The following is an 18,956-nucleotide window of genomic DNA, read 5'->3' on the forward strand; positions in this document are numbered from 1 at the left end:
GGAAGAAGAAAGAAAGAAAAAGGAGGCCCATAGAAAGAAAAAACCGATAAGAAAATATACCCCCCACCCTACACGCATGCAGAGGCTACGGCCTACCCCCCCCCTAGCAGTGTGTCTGTCGCCCCAGAAGAGTACCCGAAATGTAGATGAAGATGAAGAGAAAGCGAAGAAAAGGAATAGAATGTCACGGTTGATCGGAGGAGGGCCAAGGATTAATGTAAGCAAACAGAATCGTTACCCGCGGTCACCCAACCCCAGGCCCCAACCTAACACCCATGCTACTTGTACCTCCACCAGTCACAAGTCCCAGTCCCAGTCTTATATGTTCCAGTGTGCAACAAGAAAGTCCCCGTCCTCAGCCTTGACCCCTTCGAATCCGCAGTCCAATCGAAACCAGTGTCAGTGCAGCCAGCTTGGACGAAATGGACCACCATGGAGACCACCGTAGAAGTTGAGGTGCAGGAGACGAGGCAAACTGGAGCGTTGCTTGACTGTAAAGAACCAGAGGATGTACCATTGCCAAGCCACGGCTAGAGCAACAGGGAGCAGAACGGTGTATAAGTTCCAAAATAGCAGCCGGCCGGTGCACAGAGAGCAAGTCCAAGAGGGCGCTTGGCAACGTGGCACCCAAGAACAAAGGGGATGGGCGAGGCGGCGACGGGGACCCGAGCCCCGGTCGTACCAAGGAAGCAATACTGTCATACTCCTCCAGAGAAGGACCGAGGAGTACCGCAGCGGGTTCTGGGACACGTCCCTCCGCCACCGTCCCGCACCCCGATTCGGGTAATCCACCGACAGTCGGCTGAGGATATGGCTTAACGCGCCGCACTGGAGAGTCATCCTGGCCAGCCAACAGGGCCCCATCAAGCCGATCCCCCAATTCGGTAGCAAAGTCGCGGAAGGCCAATCGTAGGTCCCCCAGTGCAGCCAGGATGTCGCAGAGCCTCAGCGGTGGATCGAGGATGGAGGGTGCTGCTGTGTCCGCCATCTTAGGTAAACTGCCATTGAGCGCCCAAGGAAGCAAGCCCCCGGCACCAGCCATCGATATCAGGCAAATAATGAAACCTCTGTGAGGCCCCGATGGAGCAGGAAACGTGGAGGCAGCCGGTTGTGAAGAGGCTGCAAGGATAGGAGTAACTGTAGCGCAGGGAGACCCACCGGCAGGATCAGGGCGTCCGTTGCAGAAGATGGCGACCGCTGCTACAAACTGCAACAAAGAAACAATCCCGGACCCCTTCTGCTGGGCCGGGATACTTGAAGCAGGAGCCGGAAACAATGTTGCGAGCGAGTCGCGCTGGGCTGCTGTCAGGGAGAAGGCTACTGTGAGAAATCCACCAGCGCCGAGCTCCAGGTCCGGTGCCCCGGCTCCTCCCTCTCCGCAGCGGCCGCCGCTGTCTTAGTCGCCTCCGGCCGTCCCCACCAACAATGGCCCGGCTGCTCCCTCTGCAGAAGGCCGGAATGGCGACCGAGGCTTAACTCCGCCGTGGCAGCTCCGTTTCCGACCGGGGACACTGCATCGTGGTCAGGAGTGCAGCACCGGGAAGCGTGATGCTAGGAGGCGCAGGATTTTGAACAGGATCTCGGCGAAGGGCGTCAGGGCCGGCGGAGCCGAGGAGCTAGGCGGCCATCTCGGCTGCAGGCTAGGCTCCTCCCCCCCATTGCCACTCTTTAGCGCCGATTGGCGTTTCTATTCTTTGTTTTCTGTTCTCTTCCTATATAAAATATAAAAAACAACCTCCACTGTGCTGTTGCGAATGTTTTTGCACTATTGCGCTCCTGATTTACCATGCTGCCTTGCTTCCGGGATGTTAGGCTGAATAGCTGTGTGCTCTTTCAAATAAAGGTTTTAAAAATTTTAAAAAAAAGAATGCTGCTAGTATGTTTAGAGCTCTTTGTAGACCAATTGGGGTTTTACTCAGCAATACTATATCGTCTGCATATTGCAGGCAAGGAATTCGATGATTTACCAATGATGGAAGGTGAACTTCGTCCGTCTCCAGCACTATTGTGAAGTCGGAAAGGAAAAGATTAAAAAGGGTGGGTGCTAAAATGCAACCTTGTTTTAGGCCCTGGTGTGTTGGTATATTCCTCATGGTATAAGCTCCATTTCCCAATTTCACCTTTGCCCATGTATTTTGGTATAGAACTTTTATTGCCTTTAACAGTTTGGTCGGCATCCCCCAACACTGTAGTTTGCCCCATAAACGCTCTCGGTTAACTCTGTCGAAGGCCGATTTAATATCGACGAAACAGGCGTACAACCATGCACCCTTTGCTGCCATTCTGTCCGTTAATAATGACAGGCAAGTTCAATCAATCAATCAATCAAAGACATTTATGTAGCGCACTACTCACCCGGAGGGTCTCAAGGCGCTTGGGGGAGGGGGGTCCGCTACTGCTCGAACAGCCAGGTCTTGAGCTGCTTCCTGAAGGCGAGGTGGTCTTGGGTCAGGCGGAGGTGGGTCGGGAGGGTGTTCCAGGTCTTGGCGGCCAGGTAGGAGAAGGATCTTCCTCCTGTGGTGGTTCTTCGGATGCGGGGGACTGCAGCGAGGGCGTGGCTGGTCGATCGAAGCTGGCGAGTGGGAGTGTAGAAGTTGAGGCGGCTGTTGAGGTATCTTGGGCCTTGGTTGTGTAGGGCTTTGTGTGCGTGGGTGAGGAGACGGAAGGTGATTCTCTTGTTGACCGGGAGCCAGTGCAGGTCTCTCAGGTGTTTGGAGATGTGGCTGTGTCGGGGGATGTCGAGGATGAGTCCTGCTGAGGCGTTCTGGATCCGCTGGAGTCTCTTCTGGAGCTTGGAGGTGGTTCCGGCGTAGAGGGCGTTGCCGTAGCCCAGTCGGCTTGTGACCAGGGCCTGGGTGACCGTCTTCCTGGTCTCGGTGGGGATCCACCGGAAGATCTTACGTAGCATGCGTAGGATGTTGAAGCAGGACGAGGAGACGGCGTTGACTTGCCTGGACATGGAGAGGGAGGAGTCCAGGATGAAGCCCAGGTTGCGTGCGTGGTCTGTTGGTTTGGGTGCGCTGCCCAGGGCGGGGGGCCACCAGGAGTCTTCCCAGTCGGAGGGCGAGGAGCCCAGCATGAGAACTTCCGTCTTGTCTGAGTTCAGTTTCAGGCGGCTGTTCATCATCCACTCGGCTACGTCTTTCATCCCTTCGTGTAGGTTGGTTCTGGCAGTGGCGGGTCGTTGGTGAGGGAGAGGATCAGCTGGGTGTCATCGGTGTAGGAGATGATGTTTAGGTTGCGTTGGCGTGTGATGGCCGCAAGGGGGCTCATGTAGACATTGAAGAGGGTGGGGCTGAGCGAGGAGCCTTGAGGAACGCCGCAGATGACTTCGGTGGCTTCTGATCTGAACGGGGGTAGGCGGACTCTCTGTGTCCTTCCGGCGAGGAAGGAGATAATCCATTCTAGGGCCTTCTCCTGGATTCCGACGTTGCTGAGGCGCTGCACTAGGGTGCGATGGCAGACAGTGTCGAACGCCGCGGAGAGGTCTAGGAGGATGAGGGCCGCTGTTTCCCCGTTGTCCAGCAGGGCTCGGATGTCGTCCGTGACTGCGATGAGGGCGGTCTCGGTGCTGTGGTTGGCCCGGAAGCCAGACTGCGAAAGGTCGAGGGATCCGTTCGTCTCGAGGAAGGCGGCCAGCTGCTTGTTGACGGTCTTCTCGATGACTTTGGCCGGGAACGGGAGGAGCGAGATGGGACGTAGTTTTTGAGTTCGGTGGGGTCCGCTGATGGTTTCTTCAGTAGAGCGCTGAGTTCGGCGTGCTTCCAGCTCTCCGGGAAGGTGGCGGTGTCAAAGGAGATGTTGATGATGTCCCGCAGATGGGGTGCGATGACAGCGTCGACTTTGTTGAAGAGGGCAGGGGTCGGTTGGAGATCCGGAGTGGATGGAGTTCATCGTACGGATGGTGTCTTCGGTGGTGGTCGGGGTCCAGGCGGTATGGTGGTGGTGGGGGGCGATGGTGCGGTCATGGGGTGCGTCGGTTGTGTGTTGAAGCTGTTGTGTATGTCTGCGATCTTGTTGTGGAAGTAGGAGGCGAGGGAGTTGCAGAGGTCTTGAGATGGGGTGATGTAGTTGATTCCTGCGTTGGGGTTGGAGAGCTCTTTGACGATGTTGAAGAGTTCCTTGCTGTTGTGTGCGTTGTTGTCCAGTCGTGCCTTGAATGCAGTTTTCTTGGTGGCGTGGATCAATTGGTGGTGTTTTCGGGTGGCAAGCTTGAGGGTGGTCATGTTGTCTGGTGTCGGGTCTTTGCGCTCATTGAAGGCACATTGAAATAGTTTATTGGTGATTATTTAAAATCTTACAATATTACACATCTCAAACAAAGACTAAAAAACTGTATTTATGAATAAAACGATTAAAAATGTCATTGCATCAGGTTTGGAGGTGATTAAGTATTAAGTATAATGAACATCCTGAATATGTTTTTTGCAACAGTTTTATCAGTGACGTTAGGCTTGATTGTTTTTCTTGGTGTGACTTCCGTTCCGGGTGGATATAGACATTGAGAATTATGATTTGCCACTGTTCGGGCCCAACTGTCAGAGTTTCTGTGATTCTAGTCACTTGCACCCAATTGAGACCTACGTCCAGTGCTTCCGATGTCGAATTGTATTTTTGGGTTATGTGAGTTGATAGGCCTTCCCGGGGGTGCCCATAGTTTGAGAGTCTTTCTGCTAAGATGTGGTGAGCCTTGAATCCTGGTATTACTGTGGGTGATAGTTTCCATGACTCCTGAATCAGGATTACATCTTGTTGGGAAAAGAAGGCTTGTGTGTCATGGTCCAGCTCCATTTCTTGGAAGCCATGTACGTTCCATGAACAAACTGAGCGATTTGTTGGTTTTTTAACGCTCTGCGTTTCCTCCCTCCTACATGAAGTCATTGAAAAAAATTTCTCCGTGTTAGGGACCCTTATAGCTCAAGACCGTGGGAACCCAGGACCAATCCATTTTGTCCCAGCCGTGCTGACTGGTTGGTTGCTTATTTACTTTCAAGGTTACCCCATCCATTAAACTTGATGCAGCTGGTGAGGTGGCGCGTGCACCTAGTAGACAGGAGAAGGGAGGACCTTTTTTTCTCGTTCCCCTTTGTTTCATTGCGGGTACTTTTTTGTAATGGGAATGGATATCTTGGGCGTGTGTTTCGTACAATCGATATACCCCATGTTTCAAAATGGTCTTTTGTGGAGAATATCTTATCTGCGATGGTCTTTGAGGCCCAAGTTGTGACGGTGTCTTCGGAGTCTGTGTTATGACAGTTTCTTTTAAATTTGACAGCCAAAAGGTCCTGTGATGTTATCTCACTTAGTGCTGGTGTTTCGTGAAACAGTTTTAGCAAGTTGCCTCGATTAAGGGTATCCTGTGGCCCCTTTGATGGGTATTCTGGAATAAAAGTTAGCTTGTGATGTGGAGATTCAGGGTGATGAGGGAGTTCGTTGGAGTCGTGCAGGAAGCCTGTTTTGGTCAGTTGAGGCTTCGTGGATTCATTAAAGTTGCTTCTTTTGGAGGGGGATTCTCGTTCCTGATCCATTTTCACTGACTTTGTCGAGTTTATTGTGCTTTGATTTTGTCCAAGATTGTAATGCTCGTTTCGCAAAGAATTGTGCCGCATTTGGAGTAGGGCGCAGGTGCGCTCATATTCCGAAACGGTGACGCACATGCGGGCAAGTACAGTGTTCGACTTCGGTCCTGAAGTCCCTCCTGGATTTTGGTTTAAAGATGTTACCAATTTTAAGGGGCTGAACTGTGTTCTGGTGGGAATCGGACCGTGATAGTTGACCAATTTAGACGGACTTTGTGTGCCAGGGTTTTCTCCCAAGGCTTGTCTGGGCTTTATTTGCTCAGGGCCTCCGTTATCAGTAATGTAGATGGAGTCGGTGGTTCCTTGCCTTGGGTTGTGGTCTTTCATTAAGACTGAACTTATTTCTCTTTGGTCACTATGGGCTGTAGCTGATGCGGAATTTGTTGTGCAGGATTGATTAGCGGGTATTGTTGTTGCTCTCTGCCTTGATTCTCCATCCCTCAAGAGGATTTGGGTGTCTAGTTTGTCTGGCGGCTGATTTGGTCCCTCCTTGCCGCCTTGTGGCGTGGTCAGTAAAGAGGAGTTGGATTCCTGGGGGGTATTTGCTTTAAAGATCGGAAACAAGTTGCCTAGTTCTGTGTTTTGTTGCTTTTTATACTTTAATCTGGCTTTCCTGGCCTTTTTCTTTTGTCTCTTGGTTTCTATTTTTTCCTCTTTAAAGGATTTTTGAGTGAGCTGTGTTATTTCCAGGTCTTGTGCTGGTCTTTCTGGCCCCACTTCCCTCGGGTTGTGTTCTGAATCCTTTTGCTGGTTGCTGCTTAAGTGCTCCTTTGTGCTTGACCTGTGGAGAGAGTGTGATTTTTCCGAAGTAAGATTGGTTGTTTTTTCAGCCGGATTGCGGGAGTGTCTTACCTCCGCTAAGATGTCCGTCAGGTTAGCTGGCAAGCTTGCTAATTTTTCAATTATAAGACCACAACCACAATAACACTGTTGTTTGTTGGGGCCGGTGTGGGCATCTGGTTTCCCCTGATTTATTACTAGTGATGAAAGTGCGTCCAATTTTGTGTTTATGCCTGCAATATGGCCCACCACTAAGGTGATGAGGTCAATCTGCACCTCCATTTTATTTGATTGATAGTTCAGGACTTTTATGGCTTGATCTAAAGAACTTAATATGGTCCTGATCCATGTGGACGGATGATCTCCTTGTGTCTTGTTTGAATCTTTGGTGTAGTGTCCATCGAGCTACCTGATGAAATAGTTATTGGTGCGGTTTGATTTGAGTGAAGGTCATTTATTGCCATGATGTTACTGTCATTTATAGTGAGGTTATGATGATTTCTTTTTTCCACTGGGCAGCGTGGGGTAGACATCGCCAAACCTAGACTCGGGTACTGTTTTTTCAGACTCGGCTCAGTTCGTAGTGCTCTGCCTTGAGTGTCTAGGTATGTAGATATTCTCTCCGTTAGTTCTTCCAATTCGGAGACATTCGATAGAAACAGCGGTTTTTGCCATGGATCTCCGTCACCTGGGGATACTGAAATTGAATTGCTGTGGCATGCCGGTCCCTCATTAGGCCTTGTTGGACCTTTGAGATCCATTACTTCAACCAAGTCGGTAAGTGTTGTGCTGTTATTTATATTCCGACTGCTATCCTTTGTGATGGAATCAACCATGGTGTCCTTTGGGGTTTCGGCGTTGTTATTTTCCCCTAAGTAAGGGTTTGAATGATGCACTTGGGCAGTAACAATCGCTGAATTTCCCTTGGGTGTAGGGCCCTTGGATTGTGGTTGGGGATTTGGCCCTTGTTGATCATCGGTCATGTTAGGCGGGCTTTTATCCGGTGTAGAGAGTACGTTAATTAGGGAAATAGGGTTTGGCAAGTTGCTAGCCTCAGCTGTTAGCACGTACATTGCAGCAATAGGGTCCTTTAGATAAAAGAATTTTAGGAGCCCCGATTTTCTTGTAAGGTTTGATGTCATTTCGGGGGTTGGTGCTGAGACCAACCTCTCCCTTGGACTAGATTTGGCCCCTGAAGGTTTGTCTTCTGGGTTTTTTTGGTGGCCTTTTGTTTTCCACCGGGTGTCGCGTTCTCCCTGATCTCCTTTTCCCCGGTTGGGGCTCGGGCCCGCTTCTTTCCGCTCCTTGCCCCCCTGAACCTTGATGAAGGGGTACTAGGGTCTTGGCGACTTGGCGTGGTCCAATATGGGTCAATACGGGTCAGCACGGCAGTGTGTGAGGGATTGACGGCGAGGTTATAAGATTCTTAGCCAGCTAATGGGAGAGCTTGGCACCCTCTTCCTCTTCCTCCTGCAAATGGTCTTCATCCTTGTGCCTGGTACTTAAGTGTAGTTTCCTCGCTGACTGTCTGCCAGTCTGTGCTGGTCCACTGAGCTGCGGGCTGTCTCCCGCTGTTTGTGCCCCCCTCTTCTCCCCTGGCCTCCTCGCAGTGCAGGGCAGGGCAAGGGTGGTGCCCACTTACTGGCTTGACCGACTCCTTACTCCCTCCCTCTGAGCCCCGATGGGTCCTGGGGCTAGCAGTGGGTTACAGTGGGTTGCTACTAATGCCTGGGGAGTACTAAAGGAGTCCACTGTGGACTGTGAGTCTGTGGGCAGTGTCTACGGTGCTGGCAGTCCGGGGCGAATGCAGGTGGGCACTGATGAGTACGGGTGAGACTAAACTATTGCAGGGTTGCGCTCTCACCTTGCTCCTTTCAACGCTTCCTGCCCGCTGCTTCACTTCGCTGCTTGCCTCTGCTCTCTTCTGTCCTCCTGCCGTCAGCTACGAAATGCAGGGAATCACTGTTGTTGCCAGCTGCGAGCCGATTGGCTGGGTGCCCGATTGTTCACTAAGTGCTCGGGAGTCAGGGAGTCCGTCGCCGCCGCTTCCGCTTGCCACTCGTCCTCCCCCAGCCTATGAAGGGAGGGGGGTGCACTGTGGAGTCCTGATTCAATTTGAGCGTTTTACGGGCTCTACGGGCTCGGGCTTAGCGTGGGTGTAAGCGTCACCCGAATGTTCCCGAATTTGCCCAAGTTAGCCTGGCGTTGCCTGGGTCCCTCTCGCAAGACGGCTATGGCCCGCGGCTCTCCCGCGACTCCTGTTGCTTCAACTTCGTGGGCTTCTCGGGCTTCTCAGGCTTCTCGGGCCTCTCGACTTTCCTTCTTTTCTCTGCTTTTTTTTTTCTCCCAGGTGTCGGCGCTTGCTGGCTTGCCGCTGCGCCGTGCCGTGCTCGCTGCTCACTGCTGCTGCTGCTCTCTAGCGCCACCGGAAAGTATTAAAGCACAGGATGCTTGGCCACTACTTTATTTCATATTTGTATACCTTATATCTATATATTTATTATATTTATTGTCAAAAATGTTTTCCTTATGTTTGCATAAACAAATAAGTAAAAGTAATAATGCCTTTTATTTTTGTTTTAAAAACGTAAATAATAGGCATTGTTATTTACAATGCCAATGGCTAAAACTCTTGTTTATATGCAGCAACGCATGATGCACACTGGCTTGATGATTGTGAAAACTGGGAGAAGACACTTGGCGGCCTCGCATGCACAATGCACTTCATGATGGGATAAAATGTTGCATAAAATAGGGCATCTTTTGGAATAAGTGGGGATGGGTTAGCAAAATAGAAAAGGGTGATATCTCTAAGCAAAAGTTATCCGTTCACATTAGACATTTTACTATGGGCTATTAAGCCTTTCAAAGATCTGCTCAGAGACATGTTGATTCTGATGGAGGGAGAAGGACTGCCACACGGTGCATGACTTGTTTGTAAATGGCAGGTTTCTTGCCTTTGAGCAGGCACAGAGCCCATTCACATCAGTTCACACCAAAGAAATTTGGAACACATTCCTAGAAGCGCTGCTAAAAACAAATGTTATGACATGAATCCAAATTATGCCTGCTAGTAGGCAGCAGTTTATCTCACATTAGGCAATTAATCTTGAAACTATGCAGCTTTACTGCAGGATAGTGGGAAGGCATAAATCAGGCATATGAGAAATGGACTGAAGACCGCCTGGAGCCTCTGACTGAATCTGCCCGTTTTAACCGCATCGCTGCGGCGGTTATTTTTCCCCTACGCGGCTTTTTTCTAAAAGCCGCGTAAGATGACGAGCTCAGCTCGTCATCCGCACACGCCCCCCGTGGCTGATGACGAGCTGAGCTCGTCATCAGCATCGAAGGGGTTAAAGGGTGCAAGATGGTTAAACGAATCTCCCCTAACCCATGTTTAAATCTGTTTTACATGTAGCTTACTCCGAAGAAACTTTCATTAATATATCCTTGCAGACAGCTTTTTTGCAATAGGTGCAATTCACAGGGTGCAGTTATCTGCACATGACATGGCGCTGTCCTGAGTTGCTGGGTTTTGGGGTTAGGTGGTTCGAAGATGTTTGATTCAACGAGCACACTGCTCAAGAAATCCATAAAACTGTATTTATTGAGGATATTTCCTTATAGAACAAGCATTTGCAATGCAATATGTCTCACATTTGTAAGAGTTTCAGCTATTAGCATTGTAAATGACAATGCCTTTTATCTATGTAAATAAAAGGCAATCACATTTACAATGCCAATAGCTCAATCTTGCATAAATGCGAGACCTATTGCATTGCAAATGCTTGTTCTAGTTCCACTCGCTGCTGTCAAATATGAATTGAGTATGATGTCCAAAACGATTTGTAAATGTTGCAGAGGCTGTGGCTATTATTAAGAAATGCTGTCCTCCTTCATCCATATATGGCTATAATTACTGAACTGAACCTTTGTTGAGATTTTTTGCGGTTCCTGATTTGTCATATTGGTTGCTCGTACAGTTACAAATTACATAATGCCAGCCTTACAGTGCACTGGTTGGCAGCTCGTTTCCTGTCTTATTAAATGTTTATATAAAGCATTCAAGTAATTGGATGCAAGTAAAAGAAATCAGCATTCTGCAGATTGCCTCAAATATTATACGGGATGAACCTTGTGGTGTATAAAGTGATTAAGGTTTTGGTAAAAAGTGAATAAGATCAGCGATTATGTTTCCAGGCTCTTGTTAGTGGTCAGTAGAGTTCAAGGTTGGCTCCAGTATTTGGACTCTCAGGTCCTGGGAACTTACTAAGAACACTAAGGGCCTGATTATGATGTCAGGCGGAAGCGTTTCCGCCCGACACCCTCTCAGATTCAGGATACGACTGACTCACGGTTCCACCCGACTGATTACGATGCTTCCAAACACTATTCGGAAAGACCCCCATTGACTTCTATTGGAGCCTCTTTTCCTATTGACAATACAGGCTCCTATGGTGAAAATGGGTGTCTGCTGAAAACATTGCACCCTGTCGTGGGCACTCCATTGTGCCTGCCTCCCTGTGTATGCTTTTATAGGGGGTCCCTTGGGTACCCCCCTTGACCCTAAATCGGAGGACTCTGGATGAAAGGGGGCCTACTATGGGGGCCCCAAAGTCAGTTTCTGACAGCATTTTGGTGTTGGATATACCAAGTCGGAAAGGCTGTCAAAATCCGACATCGTAATCGGTCGGTTGGAAACTCTGTCCATAGAGCTGTACGGATTACCTCTGATTAAGTTCTCTGATTGCTGTTCGGGACTGATTCGCAATGATTGAATGGTTCCCCTTTCTGACCGCTAACATCGTAATCGGTCAGGCGGATTGGATTCCCACCGACTCGGGCGGATGGGTTCCGACTCGGTCTATGGAAATCCGACTGTCGGTCGGGGGCTTTCCAACCGAAATTGTAATGAGGCCCTAAATTAGGGTTTTTATGTCTGCATAAAATGAGCAGCTCAATTACTTGTACCAAACGTCACTACAATGTATTTTTTGGTTGTAAAGTGTTTTAATATGTAAACGTACACTCTCTAGTGTATGTTCGCTTAAGATAAAATAGTCATGAGCCAATACTAAACACAAATTTCTGCAATGAGGAAAGCTAAACATGTGCTTATAGCTCTGCAACACATGATCGGCCCTAATCTCTGTAATCAATTTGAGGCTATAATGAACCCTGTGTTTTTAAGCTGGAAATATTTTTTTTTTATCATGCATTCTTAGAGTGAATCAGACTATATGAAAAACTAGAACTCAAATTCTGTAATGATTTTTAATAATCAAACACAATACAGAATATAGTTAATTATTTATTATCAATAGATTTACAGCATTAATCCTTTCACCTTAAAAGAACAGTACTGTAGCATGTGGCTGCCTACATATCATTCCAAATGTATTACTTTTTTTTGTTATAAACTTCAATAAAGAATTTTGTAAATTGACAGTCTTGTGGATCTTGGGAGTAATAAGAAACTCTTAAGGGAAGTGGAGAAGAGTGTCATTATAATACAGGGTAATCCTTTCATCCTTTAATAAATAGGGCCAAAGAAATAACAACTTCCTCTGGGGATGGGTACTAACTAAGGGGGATATCCACACCTGGTGCACTAGAAGAATATAGGGGATAAGTGAATTGTAATTGGTATGTATGAGCAAACAAAAAACAGCTTCCTAAACTAATTCCAGCATCTATATACAATCTTTTTAATGGACCTTGCACCAGGGTATCTTGTCATGGGCTGCTGTAGTGTCAAGGACGTGTACTTCCTATATGAGTCAGATCATAAAAGCAAGTCAGAGTCGAGTCTAATTAAGATCAAATGTCAGATTTGCTGCTACTTCCAGGCTGTGCCAAACAGAGGGGTTAATTAGGATGGCGGACGGGGGACGGGACCGTCAGCCAGAGGGGTGGAGGTCCCGTGCCTCGAATTAGGATGCACCCTCCACAGTGGCGGTTGCATCCCGCATTTTTAACATTGCGGCGGGCGGTGCTGAAAGCACCGCCCGCCGCAATGCTAAAAATGCATGTTGTGCGTTTCAAAGCCCAACATGACAGGTGCCTGCCATGTTGTATTTTGAAATACAGGGGGGATACCATAGGTACCCCCCCCCATGTGCACCCCCGCCCCCCCTTCACTCCGGGGGCCCGCATCAGGCCTCCGAAGCAAAGAGTGTATGCCTTTTCAGGCATTGCCCACAGCACATCCTAATATGGCTGGCGGTGTCTGATAGACACCTTCACCATATTAGACCGTTTCCACCGCGGTCGCACGGCCACCGCAGCGGAAAAGTGGCGGATGGTCTTCCCGTCCGCCATGGTCCCCCCGCCATTGTAATATGGCGGGGGGAAATGGGTGGCGGACGGGCACGGATGGCTGATGGATCGCCACCGCCTGCATGGCGATGGCGATCCATCCGCCATCCTAATCGGCCCCTATGTTCTGAAACAATCTATGAACAGTCACAATGAAAACCATTTGGGCTTCATAAGCTAGCAGATATAAGTACTTATCAGAGGAGCTACTCAGGAATAAAAACAGCAGTCAAAGACAAAAGTAGTAGTGATGTTGCAATGATGCTAACCTTTGTCACATAGCTTGTGTTTTACTACTTCATAAGACTTAACAGCCAAAGTTTGTTTCCACATAAGCAAAATACGTGTGTGTGTGTGTGTTTCCACGTGCGCACCATTTAATGAATGAGCAGCTCCTCATTCTGTGCCCACCATTTTGAGAAGGGCATCTGTTTCACAATCATCAGTGACACCTTTTTATTAAACATGTTGTCAACAGTTCTGTATTTGGCTAATTTGACATGAACTAATTACAAGTCCCCTAACATAACAAATGGTCTCAGACTGGATATTCATCACCTATGAATTTGTTCCCAACCCACTTGCTAGCTTAGGCATTAAGATTGACTCATGAGAAGGTGGATCCCCAACATAAATCCAACATAGTTCAGTTGTTTAATATCCTCTGTAGTTAGGCTTGCTGCAGATGGCACCATACGAAAGTTTCTCAGATTGTCCACTTTTTTAAACATATGCTGTTACTATGTTTCTGTCACTGCATTTACAATTAGTTGAGTGTTCTCATGCATGTCACCTGTATAATTTGATATAAAATGGTGTTATAAAGTATGCTTCTTGTGGCTGCAGCACCCTATCTCATTACTTGTGTGACTGTACCCATTTGTGGAATTTCTTTACTACCATAGAAATGTGAGAATGTAGGATGAAATAGGATATACTACAAGTACCTTTATAATGAGTGCTACATTTCTTTACTACCTCTGACTAATACCTTCTGTTGCAGAGTTCACAAAGCATAGTGTCCCAGTTACCTTTCAAAGACCTATTGTTTTCGTGTTATCAATTATAGTGAACCATATAGAAGTAAAATGATTATTTAATGAAAAATGCATATGAGTATAGCATCTGGTCCAGGCTTTTGGATAAGGCATGCAGCTCAGAAAACAGAAAAATAAATTATCTTTCATTAAAAATGTAAAAGTGGTGAAAATTCACAAAACAGAAGTAGTTTGTTTAAAGTTATACTCTATTTATATTGTGAATATATGTTCAAGGCATTTTGTTAAGACCCCTTTCACAAATAGGGAGGTTGGTCTTTATTCAGAAATGTATAGCTTTCTAGGTTTAAATTTGTATCTCACGTTTTTCACTCATTGAGTGCAATCATTTACAAAGTTTCACAAGCTGACAGACCGGCTACATGTTATGGAAGTCATAATATAAATGTAAATGCACTCATTGGGGTTGATTCAGAAAGGTTTGTATGAGTATGTAGAAGCGCACTTCTGCAGTAGTACTTTAAGCACTCAAAAAGGCCTTTCTAACGTGGCACGCTGGTTTTTATTTCCACTTGTTCTGCAAAACGCAGATTAAAGAAATGCTGTTCACATTTGTAGTGAAACTGGCTTTGATCTTTGTGTTGAGAAGGAAGTGATCCATCTTGGACCCCCCATTTTGACATTCTTATGATAAACAGGGAGATGAAATATGTTTGCATATCTTTCAGGAAAATAGTTCATGTAAGTCTGAAGGCAAAGGCCCTGAAGATTGAGAATGAATTTATTCCCTTTACAAATTGAGGTGCTTAAATGTGCTGTAGTAAACATTGATTCTGTATACACTTACCTATGTTCCAATCGAAAACTCAAATTAGGAGGTATTTATTGCACCCCTAGTAAGCACCTTACCTTTCAGGTTTGATATATACTATGTGCGTGAAATACTGTGCCCTTGTCCAGCCTATTCAGAGCTTATTTGTAAAACTAGGATGAAAATCTAATTTGCAATACTGTGACATTGTGTGACAAAACAGGGCTTCTTATCAAGTTAATTTTCTTCCTACGAATGTAACTTTAATACCTTTTCCCACATTGGTACTTAACTTATTTAATGTAAAATAATATATTTTCTTTTCATGTCTCTGTATATACAAAGCTGATGCAGGACTCTCATTTAAATCCAACAGGTGATGGAAGCCTGGGCATTCAGAAGGAAGTTGCAGATCCCTTACAAAGTAACAAAACAACAACAGCCTATTTACCATCTTTAGGAGAAAAACATGCTGAGGTGATTAATGTCTCCTACAAAGGACGACAGCCTACCAGACAACCGCGGTTACAAAGTTTCCATAGAAGGAGAGGAGGGAAAACGCCTCCATTTGAAAGTAGTTTGAGTAAAACCGATTTATGTATAGATCCAAGAAGGGCCAAAGTAAGAATGTTACCTACGTACAGTGAATCTGAGAACAGTCTCATAAGCTTACAGTTTCCAAATGATCTTCAGAATACACCACCCACACAGACACCATACTCATGTACCCAGTGTGACAAGAGCTACTGCCTAAAAACACAACTCATTAGACATATGAGAATACATTCAGGTGTTACAGGCTATGCTTGTACGGCTTGTGAGAAATCCTTCTTTACAAATACTTTACTCCTCAAGCATTATAGAACACATACAGGTGAAAGACCACATATATGTACTCTTTGCAACAAAAGCTTCAGCAGAAAAGATATTCTGGATGGGCATCTAAGAATACATTCTGGAGATAAGCCATATAAATGTACAGATTGTGAGAGAAGCTTTCCGTGGAAAAGTAATCTTAATCATCATCGAAGAAAACACCACTACCCGTAATAATATTTTGGACAATAAAGGTGGAGAGGAACTGTGGCTTCAATAGAAAACATTACAAGCAGTAGAAAGACCAATGATCAAAGCAACAAAATCCTGTATCCCGATATTTGAGTAAACAACAATAACCAGAGCTAAAAACATGTTCACTATTAACAGGACTATAAAAACAAGACTCTTGGGGGGAAGAAATTATTAAACAGGAGCTTATGATTTACCTCAAATGAATCAACACCATCCCATTGTCTTCTATCTGTTACTTGTTGAATAAATTCACTAAACTGTGTATTTTGATTGAATGTAAAAACAAGAAAAGGCACAAATGTGCATGTGACGGGCCATGCATAATGGAAGTTCATAATTTGAGAGCAGTGACATGCTGGGCCTTTTAGAAATTAACGAGAACACTGGCATGCAGGGCCTTTTAGAAATTAACAACTCTTTCAAGTCTAATATTAAAATCTTAGCATAACTTTAAATTTCAAAATACCTAAATGAGAATCATTTCTTGAAAAACACTTATGTATAGTTACAGGTGTATTTGAAGACACTGACATAAAGTGTTTGAGAACAAAATGGGTAATTGGGAACTAAAGAAAATAAATTAATCATAACAGCCTTGCACATTGAACAGTGAGCCAAATATTTTTCTATAATCTTAAAATAACACAACAAGGATTGATTGGGAACTGTTAGAACTCTCATTCATTAGAGACACTGTGATCATGAGTTAATGTGTAATAAAAGTGATAGCTAACAATTACTGATACGGGAGCCTCCAAAAATGGCAGTGTATGAAAAGCTTGTGCATATGGTCATGCTCATGGTAGAATACTTTCCTATTGTTCATTTAGCAATGGATAGATGGAACATTTTGAACTGTAATTCAATATCAAGCTGCAGATTACTTAATCAAAATTCTTTGTTTAATCACAAAAACTATTATATTTCAATAACCTGGTTGTAGTGGAAATGTCTTTTTATCCAGACTTAGTTTCATAATTCGATCATGCGGGACTGAGCTGCAGCCTGAGGGTGAAGAGCATACTCATCCTGCTGACCACAAAAGACCTTTGGTGGGCATGGACTGATCTTCCCATTGGAATTCCCAAATTCAATCTGGTTTTCTCAGTGAAACTAAATACAGCCATGTTGTTTGCCTTCTCTTATTGAACTCTTTTATTAGCAAGCACCCCATTTTCGAATTTTTGCTGCTTTTGATAAGTGTGTTGTTTAAAGAGGCTTAACTTATTCTCTAGTAGAGTTGGTTTCTTCTGATTCGGTCCTGTTGTTTACTTATTTCCCTTAATGTGACTGTTATTATATCTATAACTTATACTTTCAGGATTTGTATGAAACTGCAAAACATAATAACAGTTATTTGTAAATGCCAAATAATAAATGACATGTTAATTTTTAAGAAACCTAAATGTGGTATTTTAATAGATACTATCTATTATTTAAGTTTTACCTTAAGTCCACAATTTTGTGTTCAGTAAAATATCACAAACAATGCCTTGATTAGCTAATAAAGTAAGTGTTTTTTATTTGTCCCTACATGAGAACCGTTTTTGGCTTTGAGCTCAACTAAGCAAAGATCTATGTTCACAAAGCCGTTTCTGTGCATAGCTGTGTCTTACTTCTTTTCTAGGTGTCATTCCTCGTGAACTTGGGGCCAAATCACAAATACATATGGAAACACATGTGTCAATCAGGTCCAACAATTCTGTAAAAAAGTTTGTTTCAACAAAATTGAAGATGGCTAACAGATTTCCACAATTGTATTCTGGTTCATTTGTGACTTAAAGAGCTGTTCATGGTAAGGACTTTCTGCCTTAAATATTATGAAGGGACCGAGAAACATACACATACACAGTGTGTACTAGACATATGGTCAATGCTTATTATTAAGATTACAGAACAATTTAAATGGTCATTTCTATTTTGTAGCTGCCATTGGGATAGGCAGCCTAAGGCATTTGCTCATCTTATGCTTCCTCCAGCTCAAAGTTGAGACACTGAGACTCTAGATATCTTGACAGCAGATAGCATTAGGACACAATGTCCATTACATCCCTTTCGGATCTAAAGAACACTGACAGTTTGGAAACTTATAATTCATGTTTATGTTAACTTAGTTAAGTGCAAGCATGCTGTATTAACATTAAATTAATATTTACAAAACTGGCTCACTGACTTTTTTTACATTATTAAGGGAAACAGGCTTGGGGTATGCTGACGGTTTGACTGAATTATGTGCCATAAAATAGCAGAGCCTTTCCACTACTCCGAGCAAACTAGTATTAAATAAGAATCTAAGAGGCGACAACGTGTAAGCATTCCTAGCACCAAGTGCACACACAGTCCAACGCTCAAGTGCCCTTGGTGTTGAGAATAAAAATCATAAATTATCAGATGAAGGTGTTAAAATAAAACACATGTTGGAAAGTCTAAAAGTTTAACATGCTCTTAATGCAACATAGAATAGGGCACAGGAAATAAGGCACCTCAAGTGGCCATTGTAATGGCTAAAATAGCCAGCGCAGCATGTAATGCTAACATGCATGTAATTCTGAACGGTTCTTATACACATTTTTCTAAACTGAAGTCTAATTTGCATAAACATGAGACAGAAACTGTTAGTTCAGTGAAACTAATAAGCAGGAGGCAGGATCTTCTCACAAGATAATGTGAGAAGACAATAAAGATGCATAAGTATACTGCAGAATTCACTATTTTCCTAAAATCAGGCAGCATTGCACATTGTGACATACATGTGCAAGCAAGCATTAATATTTAATGCAACAGGGACACAAGTATGTTTTCTCTGATGGCATTGTTAGTATGATTAATCCAGGTTTAATGTTGTGGTTATAATAACTTGAAGTATTCTGGAAAATAGTAACAATAAGTTACAATTAATCATAACCGAGCATCCAACTGATAATACATATAATTTGAATTATGCAGCACAGCGCAGTACACAAACATATGTAGCTTCTTGCAATGCACCTCTTTCATTCCGTGCTTGCAAGTAATATTTTTTAATGCCTGCCTGCATAGATCATTCTGTCAGAGATGGTACATTTTTGATGAGTGAATGTTTAACAATGGGGTGCTTCAATAATCGCCTAGAATGACAGGAACATCACCCTCTAATCAAGATATCTCAAAATCCTAACTACACAGTAGAACTGTAAACGGAGATTGATTGGTAAAAAATGGATAACTCAGAAGTTGCAAAAGTAAATCAAAATTATCAGTAGTGCTTTCGTTTAACATACGTTGTATATTGAACATATAAACTAAATCTTCTTTATATCACTGGAACATGGTTCCCTGCCAATTCCCAAACATCGTTCAACATCCTGTGAAAATGGCTATGACATACTCCATAAAAGTAAGCCCAACAAGAAAGGGTCG

At 44.7% G+C, this 18,956-nt stretch overlaps 1 protein-coding gene across 4 annotated transcripts in view; it reads left to right on the forward strand.

The window, feature by feature from the left end:
• LOC147748342 (uncharacterized) overlaps positions 1–17,717 on the forward strand; it is a 158,068-nt gene extending 140,351 nt beyond the window's left edge. For all 4 annotated transcript variants that reach the window (XM_086960446.1, XM_086960468.1, XM_086960457.1 and 1 more), the window contains one exon: positions 14,863–17,717. In XM_086960446.1, the coding sequence (XP_086816572.1) occupies positions 14,863–15,536 (674 nt within the window). In that variant the 3' untranslated portion in view covers positions 15,537–17,717. The remainder of the gene's footprint in view (positions 1–14,862) is intronic.
• Positions 17,718–18,956: the final 1,239 nt, after the last annotated feature.

This window comes from Lissotriton vulgaris, chromosome 1_1 (assembly GCF_964263255.1).
Source record: "Lissotriton vulgaris chromosome 1_1, aLisVul1.2, whole genome shotgun sequence".
NCBI lineage: Eukaryota > Metazoa > Chordata > Amphibia > Caudata > Salamandridae > Lissotriton > Lissotriton vulgaris.